The sequence below is a fragment of the Zootermopsis nevadensis genome, unplaced genomic scaffold (assembly GCF_977971745.1).
Source record: "Zootermopsis nevadensis isolate Lab colony 2312 unplaced genomic scaffold, Znev_1.0 Znev_ptg000021l, whole genome shotgun sequence".
Taxonomy (NCBI): Eukaryota; Metazoa; Arthropoda; class Insecta; order Blattodea; family Termopsidae; genus Zootermopsis; species Zootermopsis nevadensis.
In genome coordinates, this window is record NW_028259153.1 from 963,504 (window position 1) to 977,051 (window position 13,548).

General features: G+C 37.0%; 1 protein-coding gene across 8 annotated transcripts in view; it reads left to right on the forward strand.

Moving 5' to 3' along the window:
• The window catches only part of LOC110838616 (guanine nucleotide-binding protein G(q) subunit alpha), a 75,022-nt gene that overhangs the window by 47,372 nt on the left and 14,102 nt on the right, over positions 1-13,548 (forward strand). For 4 of the 8 annotated variants that reach the window (XM_087352954.1, XM_087352958.1, XM_087352952.1 and 1 more), the window contains 2 exons: positions 8,124-8,253; positions 10,316-10,469. In XM_087352954.1, coding sequence (XP_087209080.1) covers positions 8,124-8,253; positions 10,316-10,469 — 284 coding nt within the window. Of the gene's footprint in view, positions 1-1,359; positions 1,489-8,123; positions 8,254-10,315; positions 10,470-11,496; positions 11,605-13,548 lie in introns of all 8 variants that reach the window. The other 4 variants (XM_087352955.1, XM_087352959.1, XM_087352957.1 and 1 more) reach the window with 3 other exon arrangements.

Consider the following 13,548-nt stretch of genomic DNA (forward strand, 5'->3'; position numbering starts at 1 on the left):
TGAAGTTTGTATTTGCCTGGGGGTTTAGAGTAGCCTGGGTTGGTCATATTCTTTTCCTGCTCCGTCCATTTTCATTCCTATTACTTTAACTCTTGAGATATGTCTGTTTTTACATTGTGGCTTGCTTTCCTGTGTCATACTCTATGTAGTTGATGAAAGATTCTCGGGCTACTAGCCGTGTTGGCAAACAAACCATATCTCCTGCCATTGTTTCGGGAACAATCACCGTTCTCATCCTCAGGGCTGTTGGGTAGCCAGTCCGTTCCTTTGTTGCGCAATGGCAGATGGGAACGGGCTTGTAGCCCGAGAATCTTTCATCAGCTTCAGTCGCCGCGAAAGTTTCGCTACATACATACGCTACACACTGTATCCTGGTATGTGTTAAACAATTTGTATTTTGAGTTCTCCATATGGAGGTGAAGGATTCAAATAAAACCTGATCTTTCCAAAAATTACTATAAACGATGGTTGGTGATGACTATATTGTATTTTTTTTTTGCATTCCAGTTTCTGTGAGTTTCAAATACTGCTCTGTAGGGCAAGAATCAGGAAGTATTTTGTTTCCGATGTCGTTTTAAAGCTGAGTACACACTTGCAGATTCTGCTGCAATGCAACAGCGAATGTGCAGGTGTAGACGTTGTTGCTGTAACATTCATTCCTGTTTCGTTTGTGGTGTGCCTGATTCACGCTGCTGACAGTCTGTGTTTGGTCGGACTGAACCGTGACATTCAAAACAAGCCACTGTAAATGAGACGTAGGTCACCTTAAAGAATGCATCATAGAGGCAAGTCTATGTTACATAAAGTGTGGTTAAAAATTTTCTTGCCGAGATCTCTCTATTGTAAGGTGCAATTTTGTGAGTTTTTCTCCTCTTTGCTGAGTTCGGAATATTATTTAATGTGATATCATTTACATTCAGTGTTAGAATTGGATGTCTTGTGTTGTTAGCTTGAGAAAATGGAATTTGTGTACTTCGTCTGACTCTGTTCTTCCTTCCGTAACGATGAGGAGGAGCAGTGTCAACACTGTCCCGCTATTCTTGCACAGTAATTATGGCAAATATTGTGGAAATTTGTTTTAAGACTTGTGTAGTTGAGTATGTTTCATTAGATTGCACCATATACATGAAGAGAAACAGCAGTCAATTTTTGAAGAAAACACTGCATTTGAATGAGGTACCAGGTCAGAAATTGCACCCTTGATTTGTTTCATCCAGACGTTTGTTCCCCCTTCCTCCCTCCCACTAGCGACCAACTTTGTGCAAGCCTCATGTAGTCTGTGCATGTTGTTATGTCTATGTGTGTTTGTGGTGACAAGGCCCTCTTGGGGCCCTTGCCCCTTCCTTCTCGTTGTTGCAGCTACTTGAGTGATATCGAGCGAATTGAGAAGACAGAGTACCTCCCAACCGAGCAGGACATACTCAGGGCTCGGGCGCCCACCACAGGCATTTTAGAGTACCCTTTTGATTTGGACTCCATCATATTTAGGTAGGAATTATTCAACAGGATACAGAGAAATGTTTTTTTAATGAAAGTCCTGAAGAGGTCTAAAAGATTCCCCTGTGTACATATTCTTGTCATATGAGCTAGAAAATTATACAAACAGTTTGTTTAACTGGCTGCAGTAAGGTGTCATTTACATTTATATTTTAGGGCATTTTTGTTGGTTTAATAGTCCAGCGTGATTGGTGAAACTTTTATTTTGTTGATGGAAGAGTTCCCACCCCTAAATATTATGTAATCACAAATTTTAATATTATATGGAGTAAATAAGTATTTCTTAAATAAAGTAATGAAGTAACTTTGAAGGGATTGGTGTTTTTAAGTGTGTGTGTGTGTTATGAGACATATACATATACCTGAGCGGTGTATGTATTGGATTATGAAAAAGTACATATGTCTTTGTTTAAGTGTGCAGATACGGCTCCTTGCATTCTATTTTAAAAAGTTTGATCAACACAAAAAATATTGGTAACACACAGTTTTAAATATTTGGTTGCAGTTACAGATAACTTAGCAGTTTTGTCAAATAAACTATAAATAAATAAATTCTGGAAAGTTTTCATTAGAATTCTGTTCTGACCTATTTACTCGTAACATTTTGACTTCGTTTTTTGGCAGCAGCACACGAGCTTTCCGCGTGAAGGTTAATTTTCTGTAACCAGTAATTTGTTGGCTTTTTCGGCTAAGAACGTTCTGTGTGGCAGTGACAAATAACGTAGGCTCAGCGCAAGTTGTGCTTAGATGTGTGACGCATACCACAATGCAGTGTTAATAATATTCCATCCCTGGAGTAAGGTACTGAAACGAAACAAAAATCTTAAATTGAATTTAGGCATAAGTAACTCTAACTGTTTTATGCATTACAGTAGGCTGCTAGCACCTTGAAATATGTTATTTACCAGCCATAAATATTGCAGTGATATTTGTTTGCTGTGACAGTTTTTCTGTATCGGTTGATGTGAATCCTTTATTTCACTTTCAAAATCTGCTTTCCAGACTGACAATTTTGTCAGTGGTTGAAGTCTACACTTTTTGTATTCCCAAACAACTTTATGTTAAGTGACTTAACATTTTTTTCCAAAGAAATTATTTTTAGCAGGTTTCCCAAACTTTGTGATCAAGTGGTTAGCACTACTGATTTGTATTTGGGAGGTCCCAAGTTCAAATCTTGGCCCAGAGATCAGCTATCCTGGCTGATGTTTTCTGTTGTTTTCCTCCGCGCCTCCAGGCAAACGCAGGGATCGTACCTAAAAATAGGCAATAGCTGTTTGCTTTCACATCTTTTCCAGTTCGTTCTTCACTGTCATCCTCTCATTCAAAGCTCCTGAAACAGCATTGCTAAATGAACTATAAATAATAGCAAATTTATTGATATTATGAACAGACATTGACATTTATGTTTTTAAAAATTGTGTGTTTGTTTCTTGATGCCTCTGTTGTTTGTGTAAATTGTGAAGCAACTTCTGTCAGTTGTAACATTAATTGTGTCCTGTGATGATTCATTTTTGGGTTTTCCTTTATCTAAAAACCTGTAAGTCTGGAAGGAAGCATGGGATGTTCAACACCATAATTTATCCTTGGCCTTAGTTGACAGCTGGAGATGGATGCTGTTTCCATCTCTTCAGCATGAAAAGATAATTTTGAAGGAGTAAGGATATTTTAATTTGTTTAATGAATTGAACTGCTGCTTCACAAACATCATTTCAAAATATATCAGAAGAAGACATGGTTTTAAAACAGTCTGTCTAAGAACAAGAATGGGCAAAGTGTGACCATTATCTTTTTTCACTTAAGTTTAAGGCCAAATTCAAAATTTTTGAAGTATTGTTGAATTGATTAGAATATGTCAGTTACGAAACCAAAGTATTGATTTAGTGCGTAAAGGAGGTGAAATGTGTATAATTTCTTGTTATGCACATTCAAATTGTTCTACTGTGTGTGCTGGTATAATTCTTACGCTGTTTGCCTGTCTGTCTTGTTTATCTGTCTGCCTGCCTGCGTGTCTGTCTGTCTGTCTGTCTGCGTGCCTGCCAGCCAGTCTCTAAATTTTACAGTAAGTTCTTGTAACATTGTTTCTAATTCTCTGTCCTAAAAGTTGTCACTGTAATTATATATTGATCTGTGTTCCTCCAATTTAATCTATACTTCAAATAGAACTTTTTTAAGATTTCTCAGAAATGGTATGTGGTTTAAAATGTGGATGTCAATACAGCTTATATTTTATGTTTGGTAAATATTTAATGTACTTACTTTACTTTGATACCTTGATGACCCGTTCTTCAAGTGCCTGAGCACTGCGGGTCCCAACTTTTTCATTGACTTTGATCAATAGACATTTTGGTAGGACTCCTACTTTGTATACAATTTTCCATTCTCATTTCTCAGAATATTTTAACCAAACACTTGGGCATGCAAAGTATGTAAATACACAACGTTGACCTGACCCGTCGTGCTCATTGTTCTTCTATGGCTCTCCGGTCCGCTTTCGGTCCATGGCCTCCTCAATTCTCCTCTTCCATTCGGTCCTCTGTTAGGTCCGTCTGTCCGAGGCTTTGATCGAGGTTTTGAAACATCTTTCTTTTTACGGTGCAAGGTTGTTAGCCTTGCGACCAACCCCCAACCTGGAGGACCAGGGTACCTGTCTTAGTCTGACCTCTCCCCCTCGACCAGTCTGGCTAGGGAGGCCCTACCAGTAGCTCTTGGGGTCGCTGAGGTACTCATGCCCCCACCACCACGACAAGGTGTCATGCTCATTAACTTTCATATTATACCTACAAGGTTTATGCGAAAAAATTTCAGGGTTATGTCTTTTGTATAATTTATGCAAAGTCGAGCATAAATTTCCTGTAATGAATTGGATGTGGAAGGTCCACTTACCTCCTCCTGCTTTCCCCTTAAGTACTTTGTGATGCTCGCTTTCTTTGTAAACATTTCTGCTACAGAATAAAAGTGAGATGTCTGAAATATGCTATCGAAAATGTTTTTGTGCGCTCCCATATCAATAAGTAAGGCTACATGAATAATGTATACATCATTGTGCGAGTCATCCCAGTAAAAATAGTGATTAAAATGGAATCAGCATGTTAAATGAAGCCTTAATTTGTTTTTTCGTCCCTTGTCATATTTTACGTGCTTCCTCTAAATACTGAAACAACAAATATGAAAACACAGCGTTATAATTGTACGAGGCGCGTCCTCAAAGTAAGTTTCCCTGGGGCCGTTTACAGAAACAAAACACAATTTCATGGAAATATTTATTGCAACAGATACAGCAAGTGTCCAGCTATTTTTCAACATATTCGCCACCGGAATTGAGACATTGGTCATACCGTGGGACCAACTTTTGAATACCTGTGTCGTAGAAGTCTGCCGCCTGGGATTGGAACCACTGTGTGACAACCATCTCCGCCTCTCTGTCATTCTCAAAACGCTGACGCTGACCAGACAGGAATTTCTTGAGGTGTAGGAAAAGATGGAAATCACTGGGAGCGAGGTCCGGGCTGTAGGGTGAATGATTAAACACCTCCCAGCTGAACTCCTGCAGGAGACTTGCTGTCCGTCGAGCCGTGTGCGGCCTAGCGTTATCACTGACCGCACTTCATAGTCGGCGGGAGCTGGAATAAGAACCTCCATCTTCAACAGCTGCAACGATGCTACTGTGAGAACGCGGGAGGTGCCGTTAGTGCATGCGCCATGCTACGTCATTGCTCTATCACGTACGCACAGTCGCTTCGCGCAATATAAGGTTTGCTAGCTGTGGGACGAGTGGGAAACTTACTTTGAGGACGCGCCTCGTATAAACAGTGATGATGATGATGATGATGATGGTGGTGGTGATAAATACAACAGCAGCTCATGGTACATGTAAGACTACAACTATAGTAAGAGTATTAATTATATGTATTTTATTAAATAAAAATGTTTGGGAACTCTTTCTTCTAAAGTACAGTTTCACCATTCGTCGATGGAGAAGCCCTGTGGTTTAAACTGGTGGCAGAAAGTATAACTATAAAGCAGGCAGCCAGTTATTTAAAATATAGTGTTCATGTATTTTCATAGATTAAAAAATAACATATGTGAGAAATTCATGTTGTAAATTTATTTTGAACGCGTTTCCTATTGTAAGTAGACGGTTATAAATGACTATTAGTTAGGTTGAACAATGCTTTCTCAGCTTACAGTGTTAATTATAGCTTTAAGGTGGAAGTGTACAAGTGAGTGTCTCATTTTGCTAAAACATGATGTTACATCCCTCTGTGAGTATATTAATTGGAGCTGTAATTGTTATGTCTGTCTGTCTTTGTTTTGTGCTTGGTTTATGGGCAGATTATTGTAATGTATCCTGGTAAGTGCTGGCTGCTTTTCTAGCTACAATATTTTTCTGTTAGTTTTGCGTTTGTGTTGTTTTTTGATTTCAGAGTAAAACTATGCAATAGTTAAGCTTGGGCTTACTGTCTTGTTGGCTCATCGTCGTCTTTGTTGTGTATTTGAATGTGGATGTTATGGGCTTTAATATGGTACTAAAATGTCATCTTTTTCAAGAACAGTTTTAAGATTAATCTTTACTGCTACCATTTTTTGTAAAAAAAAAAAAACACTCAATTCTATGCATAGGAACACTGAGCACGATGATGTGAATTGTAACAAAAGTATTATGTGGAAAGGATGTAGGATTTGAGGAGTCTGAAGATTGCTATCTTCTGGGTTGATGTGCCTTGTATTCTGGTAGATATCAGGGTGATTGCCCTGATGTCAGAGGCAGCAAGGACCTCTGAAATGTTGGTGGACATCTACCAGACTAGACAGTGCAACTACCCAGAAGACAGCAATCTTCGATGAATTTGTAAAAAGTTTTCTGGTGGTTTATCAGAGAAACATTAGTGAAAGTAGCAGATTAATGTCAAAGAAATACTCATTTTTCTTTTGTAATAGTTATCAAACATTGCAGTCAAGTCGTCGTCACACCTGCCTCTTTTGGGTTCAGGTTCATTTTATGGCCCAGAGACTATTTGTTAACACAGATTTTGTGGTTTTTCTAAGTCCCTCCAGGATAATACCTCCAATTACGCCTTTGACCAAATTCCTCTATTTCGTTGTTCACTTATCATCCCATATTTTTTATTTAGCATTTCTCAAAACAATGATGTGCAAAGTGTCTCTTAAATAGAGTCATTATGATTAATGTCTCTGACGTTAATTTCCATGAAGCAGAAAATGTTTGTCCATTAAATGGTACATTTGTCATCTATTAATTTATTAGAGCGTACGGCCGTTAAATGTTGTTTATTGAACTGCCGGTTGAGAAATTTGTATAGTGCATATTTTTTGCACATTGCAGGGCCTAGGTTTATTATGTTCCTTGTTTATAACAGTGGGACTAACGTAATGTTTTCACATTAATTGATAGGGTAATAATGAAATATAATGGCTGGGTGGTAAGCACTCTTGCTCCATGAAGATATCCGTCTTCTGGGTTGTTGCGCTGTGTAGTCTGGTTGATGTTAACCAACGTTTCAGAGGTCATACTGCCTCCGTCATCAGGGCGATGAATTCTTATATCATCATTAGACTTTGGGATGACCACTTGCAGATGCATGCTTAATTGTGAATGTTAACAAGCAGTAAGCAGAATAATTGTAGCTAAGTAGCAACTTCAGCATTAATTTCAATGTGTTAATGTGCTTTACTACTTAATTTTGCTTTTTGTTGTGGTGTCAAGAATAGCTTGCAGCTTTCTGAAGTATACTGTATTTTTGGCTAATTATGTGCATCATTTGAGTTGAGTATAATATTAAATTGTGTTACATATAATTAATATGTTTGGCATTAAAGTGGATTTGCAGGCATGACACTATAAACGTTATAAGATTGTAATAATAATAGTATTTTCAGAAAATTGTTCTTTGATTAATCTGTGACTTTTTTTTACCTTAGATTGGGTTTGATAAGATATGTTTAAAATGAATTTTATTTAATTTTATTTTATTGTTGCATTATACCCATTTGTCTGCATTTTCTTTGTATTTTTTTTATGAGGACTAGTAACTTTGCTTGGAAGCATTTTATAAGAAATTAGATTTTAATAAATGGAACAGATTTGAATCTGTTCTTGTAGTTTAGTAAGAAACTGTCACTCATGTATGAAACTTCTTTATCTTCTCCAAAATGTGTATGTGTGGTGGTGGTGGTTGTTAATTTGTTATTTCAGAATTTGAGATAATTTTCTGTGTTTGAATTGTATTATTTCAAAATATTTTTCTGAATTTTAACTTCATATATTTTTCAATTAGGTGCTGTATAGTGTGACATACTTTCTCTGCTCTTTATTTTAGAATATTGTATTTTCATGTATTGTTACTGCTGAATAGTAGTTTGTGTTTGGGTGGTAATTTAGAGTTTAGCAATATCAAGTAATTATGGTTTGGATGATAATTAAAAATTATTTAGCACTGTCAAACCATGTGGAAGTAAAATTTAATACTTGTAATTATCTATGAACCATAAATTATTATTCGTTTTACAAGCACAGAATATGAAAATGTTATAGTGGACCATTTCATATGTTTCGAACTTAAATAACCCTTTTTGTGCATTTCATATGTTTTTTACTGATATTTCAGGATGGTGGATGTAGGAGGGCAGCGTTCAGAAAGACGAAAGTGGATCCACTGTTTTGAAAACGTCACCTCCATAATTTTTTTAGTTGCTTTAAGTGAATATGATCAGATTCTCTTTGAATCTGAAAATGAGGTAGGCTGCCTCAGGATTATACAGGGTGATCAAAAAGTCATGCAACCCATTCTCGACATATTCTATTTGTCAAAAAGTAAATTTACATTGAAATCAGAAAAAAGATAGTTATATAAAGTGTTGCAAATTCCCACAGTGTTCATCATCGCGTGCTTTTGCACTTTTTCTCCTGTTTTATGCAACCCAGTGAAGAGTTCCAATGTTTTGGACATGGCTGTCCAGATGAGATATTGCCAATATGTTTGGCACAGGAAAATTGGAAAATTTATTCTTAAACTCATTCTGGCAAATTAAGGAATAATGAAGTGCCACGTAACGTTCGACAATTGGCAGTCTTTGCACTTGTGAAAAAGACATCCTTGCATGTCAGCTGCTAAAAGACAAGCAGGTTACAACATCGTGTGACCTGCATGAGCTGTGTGACCGTGATATTGTGTTTTTATTAATCCAGTCGAGCTCTATTGAATTATAACCATTAATAAATATTTTAATATGGGTTACATGACTTTTCAGTTATCTTGTAGCATTTTTTAAGTATTCAGTGTGCTGAAAGAAGTTTTATTCCAATATAAGATTTAGAAATAATATCTAGTAAGTTGTAATTATTAAAATTGTAAGCTAGTGTCATGCATGGCTTTCCTTAGGCTTAAAGCAGGGTTGTCGTCATAACATATTCAGACTTCTCTTCTAGGTTTAAATCTGCATATACACTGTGTTGTGTCATTGAAAATGCGTCATTGTTCCAAACGTCTTTGAGTAGTGTCTGAAAGAAGGTAGCGCAGTATTATGAATGATTTTAATCTTTGGGATCGACTGGTGTTTTCATTAGCCACAATGTTTGTATTGCTGTGGTAACTTTTATGAGTTTAATCAGTGTAAATACAGTCTTATCTAATTCAGAATTACCAATACTTTCATCTTGACTAAATTTAACTATCCTTTGTGCTCATTTAAGTTTACTGTTCTACTTATTTTATGCTGTTTTGTTTATTTCCCTTTGCATAATTTCCACATCTTTTACCCTCTCTTCATCTCTCAAAGCGCGTAACCCGCGGTCTCATTTTCGCTTATTACCATGTGAACTTATGTCCACATAATTTACTGTTTGTAAGAGTATCCTTGGACAGCATTATGGAATCAAAACACATATGTATAAAGTGATAATGAAGCAAGAAGCAGAAAGATTATGACACTAGATGAGAAAATAATGATTCTAGGTAAGTTCCATGGTAGTATCAGCTAAGCTGCAGTTGGCCTAACGCTCCATTGATATTTTATTTTAAAGCATAACTATCCATTGATATTTTACTTTCATGTTTGTTCATAAAATAAATACAGTTACATTATATTTATGATCTTATTTATTTGCATTGGCTTTCTACATTTGTATTCTCTTATCACAATTAATTCCTTACAATATGAAGTTCAGATTCACTGAACATGACACTCACAAGTTACATATCCCACACATCGGACAAGGGTTTACTGTATTACAAGACAAAAATTCAGTCTAATGATGAAATGTTTTTTTTAGAAAGGTTCAAAGGGTTACATGGTCATGAGCACACACTTACACACACATTTTCAAAGAACTTAATATAATTACGCCATCATGGGAGCTCCAATACCTGTCAATTCTTAAATGCTGATGATCTTTGATCAGCATAATTTTAGAGAGGAAACAAAACAATCCTGCCAGCGACAGTGGCCTCGCATTCTGAGGTATGGGCCTCGTCCGCTCAAACGCTGGGACCGTGGGTTCAAATCTCACTCAAGGCACGGATGTCTGTTCGTATATTTCTGTGTCCTGTCCTGTGTGCACGTAGAGGCCTTGCGATGGGCTGATAACTCGTCCAAGGAGTCCTACCAAATGTCTAAATAGATTAAGCAACCTCCAAAAGAGGCAGCCAAGATCCACGCTGGGTTGTAGAGCCAGAGATGAGAAACGAAACAAAATCCACTCCTCCCAATTTCCATATAATGTTTGGTGTAACAGTGAATATGCCATGTTTTAAATATACTTCAGGAATGTTAGTTAATCTCTGGTTTGGGTTCTTTACAGAATCGAATGGAGGAAAGCAAGGCCTTATTCAAAACCATTATCACATATCCGTGGTTCCAGCATTCATCTGTAATTCTTTTTCTCAACAAGAAGGATCTCCTTGAAGAGAAGATCATGTACTCTCATCTGGTGGACTACTTCCCAGAATATGATGGTATGAAAAGCATTCAGTTCAAAAAAGTTGTCAAAAGAACTCTGGTAAAGTACTCATTAAATCCAGAAGACTCGAAGAATATTATGCAGAACTGTCTTGATTTTTACTTCAATGTAATGGATATTTTCTGTAGTTTATTTACTTAAGCTGCACAGATTGTTGGGGATGTTAAGTATCAAAGAATTTTCCTCAGTAAAAAGAAATATTAAAAAATACAAGAAGATCTTGGAGATACTTGGTTAAAAATGTAGTATCTAAATATAATTATATCGCACTGACGAAAGTTTTACCTGAAACTGAAGAAAACTTTCCATAAAAATCACAGAAGTATCAACTGTGAGGTATACATGACAAGCTTGTGATGTTGGTCATGGACCTCCATCCATTTTGAATGCTCAACTGTCCTCCACGTTCTTTTTGTGTTCACATTATAGAGCTTAGACGCAAAGATGATAAAATTATCTGTACTTCTTACTTCAGTGTTGAATTTCACGCTTATATTTTACGAACATGAGTCCAGTAAAACAGAATTCTATATTAAAAGGCAAATTTCAAGGTCTGTTAGACTTGTTTTTATGCTTTCAGACAAAAAAATAGTACATAGCAACTTCATAGGAATGTTAACAGGTCCTAACATAAAAAAGATACTGTCACATTTTGACAAGTTATGTTGTTTTCTTATGAAAACATTTTGGATGTCTGTGATTACCATTCCGTTGTATGTGAGAGGCCTTCAGTTTGTCAGCTTGGAGGTGTTTTTGCGGGGGTTTTTCCGGGTGGTGGGATTATCGCTTTAAAATAGGATGTTTTCACATTCTTGTACATCTTTTAGAATGCAGTTAAAGAAGCATAATTAAGTAAACTCAAATATAAAATATCTTAACCTGGTTTCTTCTTTGTATCTAAAAGTGGTGAAAGTAAGTTTTGTTTCGTGATACAAACACTTTTCAAATTTCGCAAATCTGGAATATTTGATGAACTTCATGTCGAAGTTGGTGATTCTGTTGGATGCTGCTGTTTGAGACAGGTCCAAAGCAAGACGACGTTGCGGCTCGAGAGTTCATCCTGCAGGTTTACTTGTCTCAGAATCCAGATCGTGATAGAATGTGCTACTCTCACTTTACAGCGGCTACAGGTGTGTGGTAGACCCCTACGTTGCCGCACATGTACAGTATATTATTGCCAGTTGCTTTTCCAGTTTGTCGTATTTGAATATTACGTTACTGTGCTACATGCTTTATTTAGGATTTGGCATTCCTGCTTTAGTAATCCAGACTATACACAGCGATAAAATAATTACACAACACACGTTAAAATATGTGTAGATGGTTACAGTTTAATAAAATCTAGTTTCATTATATAAGGCAAAACAAAATGAGCCCATGTGGGTTACACCAAGTTCTAACCTGCTCACGCCAGTCCAGTGTTTCTTTCGAGCAGTTAAAACCCAGAGGTGTCTTTTTTCACAAGTGCAATTAGTGTTATTTTTTTAATGTTGCCTGGAATCTTGTTCTTAATTGCCGCAATGAGTTTGGGGATATATTTCTTGATTCTCCTGCACCAAACAAATTTACATCAACTGTTTCTGTGACACAGGAAGCTTGCGTTACAGAAAAACTTCCAGGTGGCTGTTTGTGTTAAGTGACTAAAGTTTGGACATTGTCCGTCAAACACTCTTTTGCTCCTCAGGAACGTCGCTGAGAGAACTTTCTTTTTGGAGTGGATTGTCCTGTGAAAGTGTACGTAAGGCTACAAAGATTTTAAAATTTCATATATACCATGTACACGTCAAACATGAACTCAAGGAACGTTATAATGGAAAAATGACATAAGTACTGCAGATGGTTTAGACACTTCATTTAAATACACCACAGATATATAAATTAACCTGAGTTACAACTGAGGAGATGAGCACAACATAATTTCAACCACATTTTGAATTTTCCAATTGAAACACGTGTATACAAGGGCATTTTGTACTTTTCCCTGCTGGTGTTTTATCATATTTTTGTCTGTTGAGCGTGGTCTTCAACCGTGAAGGTTGTACGTTTCTGTCAAAACTTAGGAGCCACCTAACAGACAGTCCAGAGGACCGCCGATGTGAGAACGTAAATCCCAGCTGCTGTTATCTCTACTTGTTTTTCCTTGAAATTTGTGGTTTGTTTTTATTCTCTGTAAAATTTGCTGCTATGGTATTTTATGTCCACAAATGCACCAAACTGTGTCGCATATAAGCTCCGAGGATATAACTGTTGATATCTCTTGGAAACGAGCAACGGTGGTCTAGCGATTGGAACGCTGGCCTTGTAATCCTGGGGTCTCGGGTTCGATTCCCGGCGGCGCCCGAATTTATAACTTGTGTTGGGCAAGGCCGTGGTCTAGGCAACACGGAGTTTTCCTCCGTGGCATCCCAACAATTACTCCATTCACACACAGAAGAAGGCAATGGCAAACCACTTCTGGATCATCTGCCAAGAACGTATATGAACAGGTCCCAGTCCGAGAAAAGGATGGAAGGATCCTGTTCATATGGACCTGACCTGTCGTCAGACAGAACACTAAATAATAAATAAATTATAATAGTAATTTTTCACGTCTGCGGCTGTGTTCATTGCGATGAGCAGAAAGTGTTATTTGGCTTGACCAGGACAAAGATTTTTTGACTTAGACGGTTTATATCACCATGTGGACATTGTTTCAAAACCTGAATTCCATTATGTACTTTCATCAGTATAGGACGTTGCTAAGCCATAAGTAGTTGCTAAAATCCTTCATTATCACGTTTATTTATTATTTTAGTTCCCATTAGCGAAGTACAGATAATTCAATTTATTAGTGGATGATTTGTAACAAGAGATTTTTTTGAAAATCTTGTAGTTTCACTGTTGTGTGTTTCGTACAACTACAGCAACATAACCACTTCAAAAATGTGAGTTTAACCTGTATAAGCTGTAGAATCTTTAGTTAGCAGGAAAGTCCGATTATAAATCTGAGCTACCACCCGACTCTCATAGCTACCAAAGTAGAATATGCATAAATGGAGAGATAAGTCATCCCACATCATAGAAATAACCTGTTA